The sequence below is a fragment of the Rana temporaria genome, chromosome 4 (assembly GCF_905171775.1).
Source record: "Rana temporaria chromosome 4, aRanTem1.1, whole genome shotgun sequence".
NCBI lineage: Eukaryota > Metazoa > Chordata > Amphibia > Anura > Ranidae > Rana > Rana temporaria.
The window spans coordinates 71,029,829-71,049,371 of record NC_053492.1 but is presented as its reverse complement, the minus strand read 5'-3'; the positions used below and the strand labels follow the sequence as shown (position 1 = coordinate 71,049,371).

At 43.0% G+C, this 19,543-nt stretch overlaps 1 protein-coding gene across 1 annotated transcript in view; it reads right to left on the bottom strand.

The window, feature by feature from the left end:
- HS1BP3 (HCLS1 binding protein 3) overlaps positions 1-19,543 on the bottom strand; it is a 186,816-nt gene that overhangs the window by 31,350 nt on the left and 135,923 nt on the right. The window contains exon 6 of the mRNA XM_040348532.1: positions 4,730-4,862. Coding sequence (XP_040204466.1) covers positions 4,730-4,862 — 133 coding nt within the window. The remainder of the gene's footprint in view (positions 1-4,729; positions 4,863-19,543) is intronic.

Here is a 19,543-nt window from a genome sequence, read left to right as displayed (position 1 = left end):
AATACTTTCCGGATGCGCTGTAGGCGGCTTGCGTTTGTACTATTTACCCAAGTTACTTTGTAATTTTGATATATGTTTTTTATTTTTTTATTTTTTATCAGAAATAACGTTTATTGAGTTACAACCAATAAACAGAGCACATACAATCTATACACATAGCGGTAGTGGTTTTACAAAGCACTCAAATACAGAGATTAGCATTCACCCCAGAATACACCCACCATGAAATATCAAGCCAGCAATAGCTATAGGCAGTGAGCAGCATTCAACCCAGTATACACCCACCATGAAGAATTAGCCAGCAATAGCTATGGGCAGTAGAAAAGAAGTACAATAGCAACAAAAACATGACGACTCAAGATAGAGGTTCCTACATTCCTAAATAAGAAGTAGACAATGGGGTTGATTTACTAAAGGCAAATCCACTTTGCACTGCAAGTGCACTTGGAAGTTCAGTCGCTGTAAATCTGAGGGGAAGATCTGAAATGAGGGGAAGCTCTGCTGATTTTAGCATCCAATCATGTGCAAGCTAAAAGGCTGTTTTTTATTTTCCTTGCATGTCCCCCTCGGATCTCCAGTGACTGCACTTCCAAGTGCACTTGTAGTGCAAAGTGGATTTGCCTTTAGTAAATCACCCCCAATATCTCAACCCCAAATTCTATCCATCACCAAGTCGAGAGGTGCAAGGCCTGGGACTGCCGTAATTTGGATATTTTGCACTGAACATTTGCAACCCACCCTTCTAAAATGTTAAACTATAATAAAAATTGATTTGACAAAGAAACTCTGTTAAGAGCTGAAGCATATGTTGGTGCCACATAAATTAAGAACACAAAAAACACATGGGAGACGGATGACGTACATGGCATTGCAATCTTTGTGTACAGGCAGTCCCAGAGTTCCGAACACATAAAGAACTGTAGGTTTGTTTGTACGTGGAATTTGCTTGTAAGTCGAAACACTGCATTTGTTTTTAATTGGAAAAATAACTTTATTGAAGAGTATATGCACGGTACATGAATCGATATAAACCATTGTGACCAAAAGAAAGGTAATACATACATAAACACATTGGCTTATCTGAGTGACCTAAAAGTAAAGGGGAAAAGGAAAGGGGGGGGAGTGAGGGACTAAACACATCATGCACACGTTTCACCATCCGCCAACCATCTGCCCCAGACCTTCTCATACTTAAGCAGACACCCTCTATGGACATAAATCAGTTTTTTATATGGGAGGGCCTGTATCCAAACATGGGCCACCAACTTTCTCGCCAAGAAGAGCATCTCATGTAGAAAGGTACGCAGGTGTTTATCAGCGTCTAATTCTGGCAGCAGACCGAGCAGGCATATCTTTGGGTCTAGAGTAGCAGGAGAGCCCATCTTGTCGTGCAGGGAACGTATCACTTGCATCCAGTATGCTTGGATAACTGGGCAGGACCATATAAGATGGTAGAAAAAGGCTGGGGTGTGGTCGCAGAGGCGGCACCCTGGATTGTACATGGGTTTGAAATGCGCTATCCTCTGAGGGGTAAGGTATGTCTTGTGTATAATGTACAACTGTGTAAAGGCGGTCTTACAGTTTGGGGGAGACTTTTTTTGCGCCCTCCAAAATTTCATCCCAATCCTCATCCTCAACCAGTCCAATGTCCACCTCCCACCTAGTCTTGGCAGCATAAGCCAAAGCTCTTGTACTAGGGAGACGGATGGCGGGTGGAGATCAGTCTGGCTGGTGCAGTATCTGTGACTATGTCTACTATGGAGGGAACCGCCAGAGACGGGTTGGAGCCAGTGAACTGGGTTTGAATAGCGTGGCGGAGTTGCAAGTACCTAAAAAGAATTGGGGAGGGAAAATTCATCCTTCAGCGTTTTGAATTTTTTAAGCCCCGTAGTGGTCATGATCTGGTGTATGTACAGGATCCCATGGCGTATCCACACCGCAGGGTCCAGAACGGTCAATAATTAAGGTAGGCGTGTGTTGAACCAGAGAGGGGTATGAGAGTGGACCTGTGGGGTCCCGAGTTTCTGTAATGCTGTCTGCCAGACCCTCCGGTGGTGTGTCAGCATGCCTGCTTTGTGTTGAAGGGGAAGTCCTGTCAAAGGGGCTCTGAGGACCGACTGAAGTGGAGAGTGGGCAGGATCGTCAGGGTGCTCACAGAGCATTAGTTGGTAGCTTGATCGCTCTGTTTTATTAAAATGATAAAAATGGGACAGCTGGGAGGCAAGGTAATAATCCTGAAAATCTGGGAAAGCGACTCCTCCCAATGTCACAGGGTTCTTCAGAATTCTCCAAGATAATTTGTGTCTGTTGTGACCCCATATAAACAAATTAAGAATAGATTCAATTATCCTGAAGAATTTTTGAGGTATATACAGGGGAGCATGCCATACCAAATAGAGTATCTTTGGGAGGAGTATCGTTTTAACTAGGCTGACGCGTCCCATTACACCCAGGGGCTGGCCCATGCCTGTGTCTTGGTCTTGATCAGGGTGTATAGGGGTTCAATGTTTAATAGTGTGTAGTCTGTGAGGGATCTGGTGATCTGCACCCCAAGGTACTTGATCAAGCAGACCCTTGGGAGGGCCAGAGGGGGGACGTGAACGAGGGGGGGGAAATGGTCGATCCGAAGGATCTGGGATTTAGACCAATTAATACTCAGACCTGAGTGGCCACCCATACGTTCTATGGCTTGGAGGGCTGCAACAAGAGAGGGACCCGAGTCCGCCAAGTACAAGAGCGTGTCGTCGGCGTACGTCAGAATCTTTTCCTCCATATTCCCTATCTTGAGGCCTCGAATACCAGTGTCTGTGCGAATCAGGATGGCCAGTGGCTCCACAGCTAAGGCGTACAACAGAGGGGAAAGGGGACAGCCTTGTCGGGTCCCTCTCTCCAGCGGGAATCGGTCGGAGAGCCAACCGTTCACAAACACCTTGGCTCTTGGGGACTGATATAGGAGTTGGACCCAGCGAATAAAGCTGGGGCCAAATCCAAATCCCGAAAGCCTGAATCCCGAATTCTGCTGGAGCAGCCACCAGGTGAAGCAAGATGGCCGCCGCTTCTGGGACTAGGCCGAAGCCGCGGTCTTTCCTAGTGAAGCTGCTCGGACGAGGAGAACAACGGCGGCCGCAGACTGTACTGCAATGTGGGATGTGTTCGGAGGTATCCAGGACCAGCATGGAGCACAAGTGGCTGGCATTTGAGGCCGTTCATAAGTAGGAGTTGTTCGTTACTCGGGGACTGCCTGTATGTATGCTTATTGCTTTTGATCTAAATCAGCACTGCAGAACTGTTTCCCAAAATTCAGCTATATAGTTTCCTCAATCATTACCATGTAGAAGCCCTCTTCCACTACTGTTCAAGTTGTGGTTCTCCTGTATTATCACTGAGACTCTTACGTTGATGCAGTAGTTTTGTCCCTAGGATATAACATTTGCCTAAACAAAGCAGTAAAGCCTAGAAGCGTAACAGCACAACATAGCTACAACAAACATTAGGCTATTTTTCATTCCAATAACTCATGGAACAAGAGGTTTGGACTGAAAGAAAAAAGGGTGGAGGAAAAGAAGTGTTTCACATTTTCCATAATAGACTAGAAAACTATTATAAGCAGCCCATTAGAAATAAAATGATGTTTAGTTTACGCAATTCATTTGTGCTGTTATCGCTTTGTTTCCTCTTCCCCTTTTCTAATGCTAACTGGTACAGATGAGTGAAGAATGACCTCCAGCAAGCTATGGAATCCGTGAATCAGAGGATTGTATAGAGCATTTTCCCAGTGCCTGTGCACTGAACGACACAGTAGATTAATCTGTATGTGAAGTCTAATATTACTAATGCACCCCAAGCCTCGCTGTGACTCAAGACTGGGTTGCTAACTTAAGATATACATTTTAATGGCCAGAAAAAAAAAAATACTCATATTAACAAGGAAACAAGTTACTGAATTTATCTAAATCTGAGTTTAAAATAAGTACATGAAGCTAGATTCAGCAAGCCTTTCATGTGTTTAAAGGGTTACTCAACTTTCGTGGGGAAAAATAAATAAATTATAATAATATAGCATATACAATGGCTATACAAGTCATATTGTAATTGAGCATTATTAAAAACTACCTTTTCTTTTAAAAAAACAGCAGCTTTGTAATTCTCTGTAAAATGCAATGCAATTTGACTACCTGGAGGCGTTCTGTACACAGATGGTATACAGAACGCCCCACAGGTATGTAATTTTTTTGCTTGCATGATTGGTTTATGGATTTTCCCAGAAGTCTGCACTAAGATACCAATTTATTTTTGAGCATCCCATGCAACAAAAAATAAAAATGTGGTGAAATACTCCCAAAGGAAATCAAGTCTAAAGGGATGCAGACCCTGCCACTTACCTCATTAGAGCCCTGCAGGTGCAGCTGCTGACTGAAAATTATAAAATCACTCCCATTCACATTCATTTTTTACATGGACAAAGAAACAATCAGCTATTTCTTTAGAATAACAAAATGTAGAAATCTGTAACAAAGTTTGTTGAAATCATTGCTGCTGTGTGTCGTCAGAGGGCTGTGGCGGGAGGAGACTTTGATTTCACCTTTAAATATTTTATCATTCCCTAGTCTAGTGTACTAACGCATTTTGACATTGTTTTTAAAGCACTATAGATGCGGCTTATAATATTCAACATGAGGAATAAATTAACCAGTATGCCAATGTCTTAAAGATTATAAAGCCTGCTTACCGGAATAAATCATCTACATTCTCAGCACCTGAAGGTTTGAACAATGGGTCATCATTGCAAGCAGATGGTAGTAGCAACGAGTCTCCTTTTCTCACAGTTCCACCCAAGTCCTGTTCTTCAAATAACTTAACATCTAAAAGAGACAAAACAAAATTAAAGAAAAATGATGAAAATTTAGTGAAAGCACAAATATGAACATAATTACTTAGGGCTAGTGTACAGAGGCTTCGGACTTGGAATCAAATCAAAGAAATGGAGAAATATATAGACATTATGAGATGTACGCAAGCTGAATTTTATTGAGGGATTAAAGCAAGGCAATACGTTGCAGAAACAATAACAAACACAAGTGTACACTGCTCTATACAATATAGTTCATAATTAAAACAATCAAATCCAGGGTTAAATCAGGGCACCCATTTTATGTTGGTAGTGGGAGTGGTATTTGTATGGTGTGGTCCCATGGAAAACCTCTAGGCCAACTCGACATGGACTTCAAAAATGGGGCGCTTGGCAGAAGTTCCTAATGTTCTCCAACTACCCCACAACTGTAAAACCACGTTCACACTGGGGCATTGAAGAAGCTTGTACTTTTTTGGACTCTTTTGCACTTTTTTATTGAGAGTCTTTGAGCAGAAGCATTTTGAGCTTTTTCATGCATTTTTAGGCACTTGGGCGTCTTTTCTGCTCAAAAGCTCCACTTAAAAACGTGAGTTTGGTGGGGTTTATTTCCTGCCTGTAAGAGCATATGCCTGTAAACTCCTGAAAAAGCCATAGGGCCGGATTCTCGTAGCACTTTCGCCGACGTATCTACATATACGCCGCATAAGTGTAAATGTGCGCCGTCGTATCTATGCGCCATGCCCATAGAACTAGATACGCCTGAAAATAGGCTTCCTCCGACGACTGACGTAATTTTTCTACGCCGGCGTATCTTGGGCGCATATTTACGGGGGTGCTCCCATTGGGGGTGCTCTCATTGATTTACATGTCGAATATGCAAATGACTGAGATACGCTGATTTTACGAACGTACTTGCGCCCGTCGCAGTAATCTACGCCGGTTTACGTAAGGCGTACGTCCGGCGTAAAGTTATTCCACATATTGGAGGCGCATCCCATGCAAAGGTATGGACGACGGAACAGCCGTCATATTTTACGTTGTTTACGTAGTACTACGTGAATAGGGCTGGGCGTAGGTTACGTTCAGTGATTCGATGTATCTTAGGTGTTCGTTCCAACGTGATTCTGAGCATGCACACTGGGAAGCGTCCACGGGACGGCGCATGCGCCGTTCGTTCGGCCCATCATTTGCATGGGGTCACGGTTCATTTAAATGGATCACGCCCACCTTCCACCTACTTTGAATTAGGCGGGCTTACGCCGACAATTTTACGTTACGCCGGTGCAACGTTGGGAGCATTTGCATTGTGAATTGGGTGCTTGCCTCTCTGCTTTACGTCGGCGTAGCGCATATGAGATGCGCTACGCCCGCCTAAAAATGCGCCGATCTACCTGAATCCGGCTCATAGTGTGCATGGACACATTGGCTAACATGGAGGGGAGTTTCCAGGCAGAAAAAATGAAAGCTCAAAAAAGCTTAAAAGCCTGTAGGAGCCGCTTCTTTGAGCTGCAGTGTACATGAGCCCTCTTACTGACTCGCCCCATTTCAGGAGAAAAGGAATATAGTTGCTGGGTGATCGTTTTAAATTGAATACTCCCACGCAAAATATATCTACTAGTGAAAAGCAAACTGTGTATATAGTGTTGCAACTGGCACTAGAAAAGTGTTCTCACCTACACCTGTGTATCTAGAAATTTGTATATATATATAAAAAAAAAAGTGCTGCGCAATGCATAAGCTCACTGCAATAAAAACTTATCTCAAGAATACCATCAGTTGAGAAAATTAATCAAATAAACTCATGAAAATCAATAAAGTGGCTGCATAGAAAAAAAAAAAAACTTGATTGTGCAAATGGACTTCCTATAGTCCTTATGTATCAAATAAACGTATGGAAATCAAATGCAGTGCAAATCAATAAAATATACAATAAATATACAATAAACACAATATAACCTGTTCATTAACTTCATCAAAAAATAAATAATAGTAAATCATGCAAGGTAAAAAGGTAGTTCAAGGGCTAAAGTGTCCAACCACTGTGCATGTGGTGTTTTGCACTTAGTTAGATTATCTTTCTTCCCATCAAGCATGAATATATTTTCTTCAATAATGCAAAAAACCTTCTGGTGTGTTTTAAAGTGCTGCGTTTATAGTCATTGTTCTCCCACCACATTTGCAATACCGCTCTCACCTTCTCGATTGGACTTGAAATCAATTAGGTCTGTCAGGGAAATTAGGCTGTACGCTGAGTGCACACCATATCTGCTGTGCTAATAAGCACACATTTCGTCTAATGGTATAATGCATCTTACCTTCTCTCTATTTCCTGTATATAGACATCATTATAGCTTACGTTCTCAGCTCCATCAGCATGACTGCCCCAGCGACCAGTGTGCATGGCTTTTTATTCGTAAATCACAAAAGCATTGACAAACAAGAAGTAATGGCTCCAGCAGCCAATCAGTAGAGCTTTTCCCCTTTTAAATATGGGGTTTATTTATTCCTCTGGATGCCTCCTTTCTCATCACTGGAAATTCTGGAAAATGAATCTACTGCCATCCTGGCAAGTATTCAACTGAAGAGCTACTATGTTATCTTTTACATAGGTGGGCCTTATTCCCCAAACGTCACTTCTACTTCCCTGTGCCCATCGCACATGTGCCTGCCAAATTTGCAGCTCCAACAGCGCAGAGCACCAATATTTTTCCATGCAATAACGTGTGGCAAGGCAGAAAGTCCTCCCGAAGCATGGAAACTGGGACTTTTATCTCTACGTGGAAGGTAAAAATCATAGATTACAAAAAAGTAAGACATCCTGATTTGAACTTTATTAGTGTTTTTTTACCGGCTGGGGAGAGAATCTGAAAACGATAAACTGGCAGAATCCTGGAGTTCGTTTAAGTTACATCTGCCCAGCAAAACGAAAACACCCATGATTAGCAATGTAAGTAAATGTTAGATGGAGATTAAAAATTTGAATTTTTTTTTCTCTCAGTTCATCTCACTGGTGACAAGAAAATCTTTTTTTTACCAAAAACATGTAGCAGTATACTTAATGGCCTAAATTTATAAATGTATAATAATTGTCTGTTTTGTTTCAAAATGATCAGTCTTTTTTTGTTTATAGAGCAAAGAAAAAAAAAAACAGGGATGATCAAATACCACCAAAAAGAAAGCTCTATTTGTAGGGAAAATTATGTAAAGTGTTGCATGACCGTGCAATTGTCAGTTAAATAATGCAGTACCAAAAAGGAAAAAATGGCCTGGTCATAAAGAGGGGTAAATCTTCAGGAGGGCAAGTGGTTAATCATCCCCGGCTTAATCCAAAATGAAAATAGGTGTGCCTAAACAGGATGACACTGCCTAGTTGCCATGGCACTAGGGGTAAAAGGTGGCGTTTGGGCTAACAAGACTTTTGAAATGGAAGGACACCTTTATATGTTTTTAAAAATTGTGCCCAGTTTGTTTTTTTAGTCTGCCTTTGTCTCAGAAATAAAAACACAATGAAATTCTCACATGCACACTTATGCCCCGTACATGCGTTCGGAATTTCCGACAAGAAATTTTGATTTGACCTTTCGGTAGGAAATTCCGACCGTGTGTAGGCCCCATCGGACTTTTTCTGTAAAAAATTGAGAGCTGGTTCTCAAATTTTCAGACGGGAAAAGTTATTGTCGGAAATTCCGATCGTCTGTATGCAATTCTGACGTGCAAAAAAACACGCATGCTCGGAATCAAGTCGACGCAAGCTCGGAAGCACTGAACTTAATTTTTCTCAGCTTGTCGTAGTGTTGTACGTCACCGTGTTCTTGAAGGCCGGAATTTTGTGTGACCGTGTGTATGCAACACTAGTTTGAGCCAAAATTCATTAGGAAAAAAATCCACGGTTTTCTTGACGGAATTTCCGATCGTGTGTACGCGGCATTGAAGTAAAAAATATTTCTCTTCAAAGTCGTGATTATGTCCAACCCATAAACTATATATAAAGTTTGCATTCATGTCTAGATACACAGAGATCCAGTCTGATCATTACTCTGTGCACACACCACCTCCATAATATCCAATATAAATTAAGTTGAATTTTCTGGCAGTATTACACATGATAGTAATGTTTGGTCTGGTCTACATATTTTAGACACAAAGCAGAAACATCTCCTCTTTTTTGAAGTGGTTGTCATTTCAATGCATGGAATCCAGGAAAGGGATTAGCTTTATTTGCATTCTTACTAAAAGTGAGTCAAGAGCGGCTGGAAAAGACCAGTGTTCGCTCGTTTTACATAGTTTTGTGTACTCATTCATCCTTTGGCCACCCAACCACAACACTATTTTGTAAGCATACTGGCCCGGATTCACAAAGCACTTGCGCCAACGTATCTCGATATATGCCGCGTAAGTGCAAATATGCGCCGTCGTATCTGTGCGCCGTGCCCACAAAACTAGATACGCCTGAAAATAGGCTTCATCCGACCGACGTAACTTGCCTACGCCGGGGTAGAGTGGGCGCATATTTACGCTGGACGTATTTGGCGCACCCATTGATTTACTATTCACATATACAAATGAGGGAGATACGCCGATTCACGAACGTCTGTCCGTCCGACGCAGTGCGCGTAAAGTCATACGTCCGGCGTAAAGTTATGCCCCATAAAGGAGGTGTAACTCAGCAGCATCCATGCAAAGGTCTGCACCAGGGAACTCAAGCCATCGTATTTTACGTCGTTTACGTTGGACGTGAATATGGCTGGGCGTAGGTTACGTTCACGCCGTAGGCAGTGATCTGTCGTATCTTAGGGAGTAGATCCGACGTGATTCTGAGCATGCACACTGGGATGCGTCCACGGGACGGCGCATGCGCCGTTCATTATACGTATCTGTCTGAGACTCAGCCCATCATTTGCATGGGGTCACGCCTCATTTGCATGGCTCACGCCCACTTCCACATGCGCCGGCTTATGCCTAGGAAACCCAGCGCAGATTTGGCAGCACTGGCTTTGTGAATCCAGTGCTTGCCTCTCTGCGCTGCATCGGCGTAGCGTAAAGAAGATACGCTACGGCGGCATAAATATGCGCCACTGTTTGTGAATCCGGGCCATTGTATGTAATAGTAATGCACAAAGTTTCAGCCCATTCCCTTCAAAATCAATTGAACACAATTTAGGTGGACATCTCTGTGAAGAACTCAAATATCCAAAACTTCCCCAGGGATTGGATATCTTGACTTGGACATTATTCCATCTCTTATCACAACCCCAGCGATCACCAATGGGCTATTCCAGACCCATAGAGAGGTCAGCCTACATGATATTCAATTAGTGTTGGAGCTGATGGTCTGAAACGTTGTTTCCTGTGGTAAACATGTTGGAAAATCTCTGCTATTAATCAGCGATAGTCTTTCTACAGAAAAAACGGAACACAGGAAAAACTCAAGCAACCTCCGGATGAAATCACCAGTTACTTTAAGGCTCATATCACTAGCAATGTGTTGGCTGTATTTTTCAATTTGGTATGTATCACTCTTTGTGTAAAGTGCTCCACTCCTAACACACATTGATGTAATTTTACTGAAGATCCAACACTCAAACTGGACTTTCTCTTGTACAGCCCCCCCACAATTATCATTCCTCTTCACCTTTTTATCTTCTGCTCTCTTTTCTTAAAGGGGTTGTAAAGCTTCGTGCTTTTTCACCTTAATGCATCCTATGCATTAAGATGAAAAAACACCTGGCAGTCACCAGCCCCCCATGTTACTTACCTGAGCCCCTTCATCTCCTCGGCACGTCCCCGCCGTACTTCTCTCCACAGACTCCCGGCTTCGATTGGATAGATCGATAGCAGCGCAGCCATTGGCTCCCACTGCTGTCAATTGAATCCAATGACATGGGCGCCGGGGGGGGTGGGGCAGAATCATACACTCGGCGTCTATGGACACCGAATGAATGACTCAGGAGCACGCCCGCAAGGTAACCCCCTCGGGAGAGCGCTTCTCCTAGGGGGTTATATAATGCATGTAGGAGCCGCCGAGGGGACCCCAGAAGAGGATGTTCGGGGCCACTCTGTGCAAAACGAGCTGCACATTGGAGGCAAGTATGACATGTTTGTTATTTTTTTTAAAACAAAATTTTAGTATCACTTTAAGCCTTCCAAGTTACTCCATGTTCCACAGGCCTTATTGCTCCACATCGCTATCCTATTGGCCCTCTTCTCACGGGGCGGCGACTTGAAGCGGCAGCTGACCCTCTCTATCCTTACCAAATCTTTTCAGGATTTCCCCCCACTTATGAAATTTGTTCATCAGATAAGGAGTGCACATTCCTGCTGCTCACTTTCCTCCTGATCCAACTACAGTTGCACAACATTTTTGTAATCCTTGGTACCCTTTACTGCTTTCCAATGTCAAATTATGAACGATCTCTTCATTTTAACTTTAGTACAAGCCTTTGTGTAATGCCCTACCTCTTTGTTCATTGTACAACTATATTTCTAAACTTTAATAAAAACGATTGAAACAGAAAAAAGGTGATAGCAGACAGCATGTTGATCCTAATTATATTCAAAGCATTTACTATTAAAGTGGTTGTAAACCCTTACAGACCACTTTATGCTACAGGTAAGCCTATAATAAGGCTTACTTGTACAGTAGCTACCCATTATATCTCCTAAACCTGCATGGTTTAGGGGATATACTCTGTCCCCTGCATGTGCCGATGTCATCAGCGCATGCGCACTGGGGCAAACTATGTGCCGTTGCTTCAGTGACTGTGTCGTCATCACGGCTATGGCCAATCACATCGCCGGAGCTGCAATACCCGGAAGTAACCCTCGGGAGAGATATTGCTGCCGGGGGAGGGGGGGGGGACGAGGACCGCTGCATGGGCTTCGATGTAAGGTAAGTAATTCATAATGAGCTATTTTTTTTCCCCAAGGGTTTACAACCACTTTAAAAGAGAAGTATGGCCAAAGCTTTTTGGGTCACACTTCTCTTCTGGGTCACTAGGAGTGCACATGCTTGTTTGTGCTTTCCTGTGAATCAGAATCAGCAGACAACAGACTGAAGCCTGCTGTCGGCTGGCATTACTGAGCCCCTCCAGTCTCTGGAAGTATCCCTACAGTAATGTCGGAATCCACCCAGATGCCTGATAAGAAGATTGACAGTCACCGCTCTCTGCTCAGAGCAGAATGAGAACTGCACGATCAGCGGTCATGTGATCACTCAGTTCTCAGGCTTAAAGCTGGCAGGCTGCAACAGGGAAGTGTGTATGTACTGTATGTTATTTTTTTCATACATTCATAAAAAAAACCTCTCCTTTACAATTGTGAAGTAAAATGGGAACCGGAGTTCACCTTAAAGAAAGTATCCTTTCGTACATATTTTCTTTATGTATTCAAGTGTTACTAAACCCACAACAGTAAAATCAGTGTGTATATGCAGTAACGCATGCTTTTTATACTTACTGTGGAACCTAGGAAGTTAGTCCCCCTGCATTGTGCAAAAGGGCTGTTTAATCCGGTCTTCTCTGATCCTCCCCTACTTTCACATTCCTCAATCCATCTCCTAAGAAAACAGAGCCTTGGGGGCACACTGCACATGCTCAGTTTGGTGTGTATTGCTAAAGAGTTTATTTTTTCTTGGGAGGGTGCATGTAATCAGCACAGGGTCAATCAGCACTCTCCAGAGGGTCAGGGGTCCCGCAGCCTCATAGGACAGTCAGAGTAGAATGAAAACCCCCTCCTATAAGCTTTAACCAGACACTCATAAGTCATAACACTGTTGTATACTACTGATGAGAAAAGGTATTTAGCAGTTTATATTTACCAAAATAATTGCATTTCCATGTATTGTGGGAGACCAGATACAATGAATGCAAGGTCTTGCCGCCCACCTAACGCAGATGTGTGGTAGTAAAGGGGGTGGACTTAAACGCTCACATGTCACGCATACGCATCCATTATTGGTCATGGTTTCTGTGTTGAGTTTGTGATCGAGCTGTCGTGGAAAGTAATGTCTAGTAATGATTTGCAGCCAGCAGAACGGGTTTCTGATTATGTGATCACTGTGACAGCCAATCACTATGGCCATGTAATCAGATATAGCTAGATTCACAGAGATTGGCCCAACTTTGCGGCGATGTAGCTTAGCATGTTTAGACTACGCCGCCGTAAGTTAGCGAGGCAAGTACTTGATTCTCAAATTACTTGCCTGCTAAGTTACGGCGGCGTAGCCTAAAGCGGGCGGGCGTAAGGGCGCCTAATTCAAATCTGTATGAGGGGGCGTGTTTTATGGTAATGAGGCTTGACCCGATGTGATTGACGTTTTTTTTCAACTGCGCATGCGCCGGGCGCCTACATTTCCCAGTGTGCATTGCGGCTAAGTACGCCGCACGGGCCTATTGATTTTGATGTGGACGTAAACGACGTAAATCCCTATTCACGGACGACTTACGCAAACGACGTAAACATTTCGAAGCGGGAACGTCGGCCATACTTTAACATTACTATTCCATCTATTTGATGGAATAACTTTAGGCTTGATAATGCGTTACGGAAACGGCGTAAATGTACTGCGTCGGCCAGGCGTACGTTCGTGAATCGGCGTATCTACTAATTTACATATTCTACGTCGACCGCAATGGAAGCGCCACCTAGCGGCCAGCCTCAATATTGAAACCTAAGATAGGACGGCGCAAGCCGTCGTATCTTAGATATGTTTAAGCGCATCTCTGTTTGAGAATACACTTAAACATAAGTCGGCGTAGATTTTGAGTTAGGTCGGCGTATCTACTGATACGCCGGCCTAACTCTACCTGAATCTACCTAATAGTCTGCCATGCTCCATAAAGATCCAGTTACAGGGACAGGAACAGATTAAGCTCAGGTCTGAAAAATTTTATATTTTGAAAAACCTTTTTTATTTGGGCATATTTTAACTAATGAATATAAATATTTTGTATTTTCATTTCCATCCAGCATTTGGCCCTCAGGGCTGCTTTTAAGAATACCCCTCTAAAAGTGCTCCTGTTTTATGTACGTTGTTCTGTTGTTGTAAATAAAGCTTGAACAAGCAACTTCAAAAAAGCACATGACATACATCATAGACTTCCTGGGTAAGCTGCGTTTTTTCAAATAATATACCGCATAGTTCTAAACAATCTATCATAAATAATTTCTCTGGAAACAGCAACGTATATCAATGAGTTGGGTTTTTGTATTTTCCCAGCTGCAGTATATTTAGGTCTCTGTACCAGACAGGCGTACACCCATTGTAAGACTCACTATATCATGTGTGTTATGACAGCTCTGAGGTCTGGGATTACATGTACTGTACTAGTAAACCACGTGGAGGGCTACACCCAGCCCCCACCCCCACTTCTTGGTAAAATAGGAAGTTTGCAAATGATGGAACAATATTATTCATACTTTGAGAACTACAAGAACGATGTCACAAGGAACAAACCTAAAGTGTGTGATAATAAATCACAAAACAAACTCCTTTTTATGGACAACGCCATTTACCAAAGTCGATTATTGCGTTAAACAAAGACTTTAGTTTACTTACTGCTTTAGAACAGAGATCTTTTATCTTTGTCACTTTGGAATAACAACTAGAAGAGCAATTCACTACTGGGCCCACCGTAGTAAGGTAGCACAGAAATGATCAGTGAAAATATACCAGCACTGGAATATAATAAACATCGCTCTAATTGCAAATTCTCCGATCTGCTTTTCTATATGTGCCTTAACCACTTGAGCTCCGGATGGTTTTACCCCCTTCATGACCACACAATCTTTTTCTATTCAGCACTGCGCTGCTTTAACTGGCAATTGCGCAGTCATGCAGCACTGTATGCAGATTAAAACGTATATATATTTTTCACACAATTGGCAGTATTTGATAACCACTGGGTTTTTTATTTTTTATTAATACCATCACCCATTATTTTAAAGAATAAACCAAAACAACATTTTCTACTTTCCTTTTTAAAACATATCTAATAAAATCGAATTTCTTCCTAAATTAAAGGGGTTGTAAATGTACAATTTGTTTTTCCTAAATAGCTTTGTTTACCTTAGTGCAGTCCTCCTTCACTTACCTCATCCTTCGATATTGCTTTTAAATGTCCTTATTTCTTCTGAGAAATCCTCACTTCCTGTTCTTCTGTCTGTAACTCCACACAGTAATGCAAGGCTTTCTCCCTGGTGTGGAGAAAGCCTCTTGAGGGGGAGGGGGTGAGCAGGCAAGTCAGGGCACTCTCTACTTTGCAGATAGAGAAAGGATCTGTGTGTTAGTGGGCATCCTGACACTCCTGCTCGCCCCCTCCCCCCTCAAGAGGCTTTCTCCACACCAGAGAGAAAGCCTTGCATTACTGTGTGGAGTTACAGACAGAAGAACAGGAAGTGAGGATTTCTCAGAAGAAATAAGGACATTTAAAAGCAAAATGGAAGGATGAGGTAAGTGAAGGAAGACTGCACTAAGGTAAAGGAAGCTATTTAGGAAAAAAAAATACCTTTACAACCCCTTTAAGGCCAAATGTGATCCGCTACATGTCTTTGGTAAAGAAAAATCCCAGTAAGTTTATATCATTTGGTTTGTATGAGTGTCTACAAATGATGGTATATATCCTGGAATTTACAGAGCTATAGAAGCTATACTGTAATGGTGGTGACTGTGATAGTGTGGCGGTAAATCTGGTGCAAACAGATACTGGCTGGGAGGGACACTAATTGACAATTGACACAAAAACAGTAATCAGATATAATACTGTACACTTGCACTGTACTAATGACACTGACTGAGAAGAGGTTAGCATCAAGGGCAAAACAAAGGGATAACTGTGTGCTAAAAGCGGAGTTCCAGGCGTTTTATGTTTATTAAAAGTCAGCTGCTACAAAAAGTAGCAAGGAGGAAGTGGTCCCACTCCTAACGAAGCCCCCCCCCCCCCAAAAAAAAATTACATGCAAAATGTGGCATGTAAGGGGCGAGAAGTGCTTGAAGCGGAAGTTCACTTTTGGGTGGAACTCTGCTTTAAAGGGGTTGTAAAGGAAAAAAAAAATTACCTTTACCTGCAGACATTCCTCTTTTCACTTCCTCATTGTTCGTTTTTGCTCAGAAGTTGCTCTATTTCTTCTCTGTTCTGTTCACTTCCTGCTTGTCTGATTATTACTCACCACCGTGAAGGGAGGCTTTACTGCCGTGGTGAGTAACGTGCTCGCTCCCTCCTGGGAACTACATTTGTGCGGCAGGATGCTCTCTCTACGTGTTAGAGACTTCAAGGAGGTGTGAATTACTGGGCGTGCCGCAATGCATACTGGGAAAAGTAGTTCTTTCATGAAGGAGCGCCACAAACCAGGAAATTAATGAGAGAACAGAAACTAGAATGCCAGAGGTGATATAGATGAAGGAATTTAATAGGTATTTACTTGTTTTTTAACAGAATCATTACACTATTATGTCTGTCTATGTTGTAGACATTCATTTTAGGCAAAAAAAAAAATCCTTTACAACTCCTTTAACAAGTGTAATTTGTGCTGCTTTTACTCACAGAACTGTCTGGTTTTTCTCTCTGAACGCAGAGTTGATTTCAGGGGGAAAAAAACAGCCAGGTTGCTGTCTGTGTACAGCGTTTTCTGTGTTTGTAAACACAGAACTCCGTGCTGGGATTGGCCACAGATGATCAGCATGTATAGAGCCAAAATCACTTGCTGAAACCTACTGGCAAAGTCGTGATGTGTCCAATCACAGAACAGGTCAGCAGGGGGCGTGCGCATGCATGCCTGAAAACCCCAAAACAGGCGGCAACATGCCTATCCTGTATCTTTTGCCGCAATAGAAGTACTGTGGGCGGGCAGCAAGTAGTTAAACATTATAAAGAAGGGAGAGCATGGAACGACTTTTAAGCATGTGAAAAGCAATTATAATTTTTTTTTTTTTGTTATACTTTGTTAATGGGAACATGTAACATGAATAAATTATTCTAATGGAAATACACTTTAAAGAGAAACTATCACCTGGGCACATGCCTTTACCATTGCTCCCCCATGGCTTACAGAAGTAATGAGTGTGTGCTCACTGTTAAATCTTCTCTAAGGCCCCATACTCACGAGCAAACATGTCTGCTGAAACTGGCCCGCAGGCCAGTTTCAGCAGACATGTTTGGTCGTGTGTGGGCGCGAGCGGGCCGAATTCCAGCAAACATTTGCCCGCCGGGCCTTTTCCCAGCAGACAAATATTCCTGGACTTGTTTTAAAACAGTCCGCTGGAATTCAGCCCGCTCGGACATGTACGGTCGTCAGTACAGACCTACCGTACATGTCCAGGCGCCCGCCGTCCCTCGCATGCGTCGAATGACTTCGACGCATGCGTGGAAGCATTTTAAAGGCGGGCCGCGCACGTCGCCGCGTCATTGTCGCGGCGACACCGCGTCATCGACGCGGCGACACCGCGGACACGCCCCGCGTATTGTTTACGCGCGGACTTCTGTACGATGGTGTGTACAACCATCGTACAGAAGCCCTCTGGCAGACATGTATGGTGAAAACGGTCCGACGGACCGCTTTCACCATACATGTTTGTCCGTGTGTACCCGGCCTCAAAGAGTTCCATGATAATCAATGGCAGCATTCTCGGTCTCTCATTCTTGAAGAGAAATCTGCCCTTGTATGGCTAGCATCAATGTAGCTTGGTCTATGCCCACTTCCTGCACTTCATCATACCCAGACTAAGTAGAACAAAGAAAGTTTACATTTTATTGCGTGTAAAGAGAAAACGCTTTCTGTGATTTAGATATTTTCAACTATAATATCCTGAGAAGTAGTAGGGAAATGTATACACGTGTATGGGTCAGCATGTCTTCAGAGTCACCACAGTGGTTTTTCCAATGTCTTTGTAGCTTTCAGTTGCACATGATTAGGTACAAGATATACCAGAACTGGTCTAATTTCCGGGACCTGGTAGCCAATGGACCTGATGGCGTACTTGTGAACTTTTCCTGCTGGCTTCTAAACTGGACCTTAAATTTTGCATATAAGTGTCTACTGCTGAGCCATTTAAAGTGGTTGTAAAGGCTAAAGTTTTGTTTTACCTTCATGCATTCTATGCATGAAGGTAAGAAAACTTCTGTGTGCTGCTCTTCCAACAGCTACCACCCCCCCCCCCCCCAATACTCACCTGAGCTCCCTCTCGATACAGCAATGTACACAAGCCTCAGCTGTCCCAGGACTCCCTCTCACTGGCTGAAACAGCAGCGGGAGCCATTGGCTCCTACTGCTGACAATCAAAGCCAGTGAGCCAATATGGAGAGAGTGGGGGCAAGGCCAAGCCACGGCTCTATGTGTCTTATGGATGCATAGAGCAGGACTTGGGAGCATGCACACACCAGTGCACCATAGCACACAGCTTACTATTGGGGCACTGGTCATGGGGAAGGAACCAGGAGCGCCGGTGGAGGAACCCCAAGAGGACGAACATCGGGAATGCCTTGTGCAAAACCACTGCACAGAGCAGGTAAGTATAACATGTTTGTTATTTAAAAAAGAAAAAACCTTTAATAGCACTTCCATGCTAGAAAATGGAGGGAAGGAAGGAGACGACAGGCCATGTGGTTATTAGGAAGTCTGCATGATGTTAATTAAAACCATACACACAGAAATCCTACTGATAATACAGTGGATTGAAAAATGATTTATGCCCCTTGAAATTTTTCACATTTTGTCATGTTTTTGCCCATTCTTCTTTGCAAAATAGCTGAAGCTCTGTCAGATTGGATGGAGAGCATCTGTGAACACCAATTATCAAATCTTGCCACAGATTCTCAATTGGATTTAGGTCTGGACTTTGACTGGGCCATTCTAACACATGATCTAAACAATTCCACTGCAGCTCTGGCTGTAGGTTTAGGGTCGTTGTCCTGCTGGAAGGTGAACCTCTGCCCCAGTCTCAAGTCTTTTGCAGACTCTAACAGGTTTTCTTCTAATGCCGCATACACACCATCACTTTATGTGATGAAAAAAAAACGACACTTTCTGTGAAGTAAAAAATGACGTTTTTGAAACTTCAATTTTCAAAGACGAAGTTGCCTACACACCATCGTTTTTCTCACAATGTTCTTGCAAAGTGAGGTTACGTTCCACCACGTTTTACCATTGAAGCTTGCTTCATAAGTAGCTTCTGGGCATGCGTGGATGAAAAAACGTCTTAGAAAACGACGTTTTTTGCTACACACGGTCAATTTCTGTGAAGTAAAAAGTGCACTTTTGAAAAACGACACATAAAATTGAAGCATGCTTGAATTTTTTTTGGTCGTTTTTTACAAGACATAAAACGACGTTTTCCCCCACACACAGTCAATTAAAGTGACGTTTTTAAAAACGTCATTTTTTTTCATCACATAAAGTGATGGTGTGTACGCGGCATAAGACTGACCTGTATTTGACTGCATCCATCTTCCCATCAACTCTGACCAGCTTCCCTGTCCCTGCTAAAGAAAAGCATCCCCACAACATGATGTTGCCACCACCATGTTTCACGGTGGGGATGTGCAGTGTTAGTTTTCCACCACAGTTTTCCACCACACATAGCGTTTTGCTTTTAGGCCAAAAAATTCAACTTTGGTCACATCTGACCAGAACACCTTTTTCCACATGTTTGCTGTGTCCCCTACATGGCTTCTCACAAACTGAAAACGCGATTTCTTA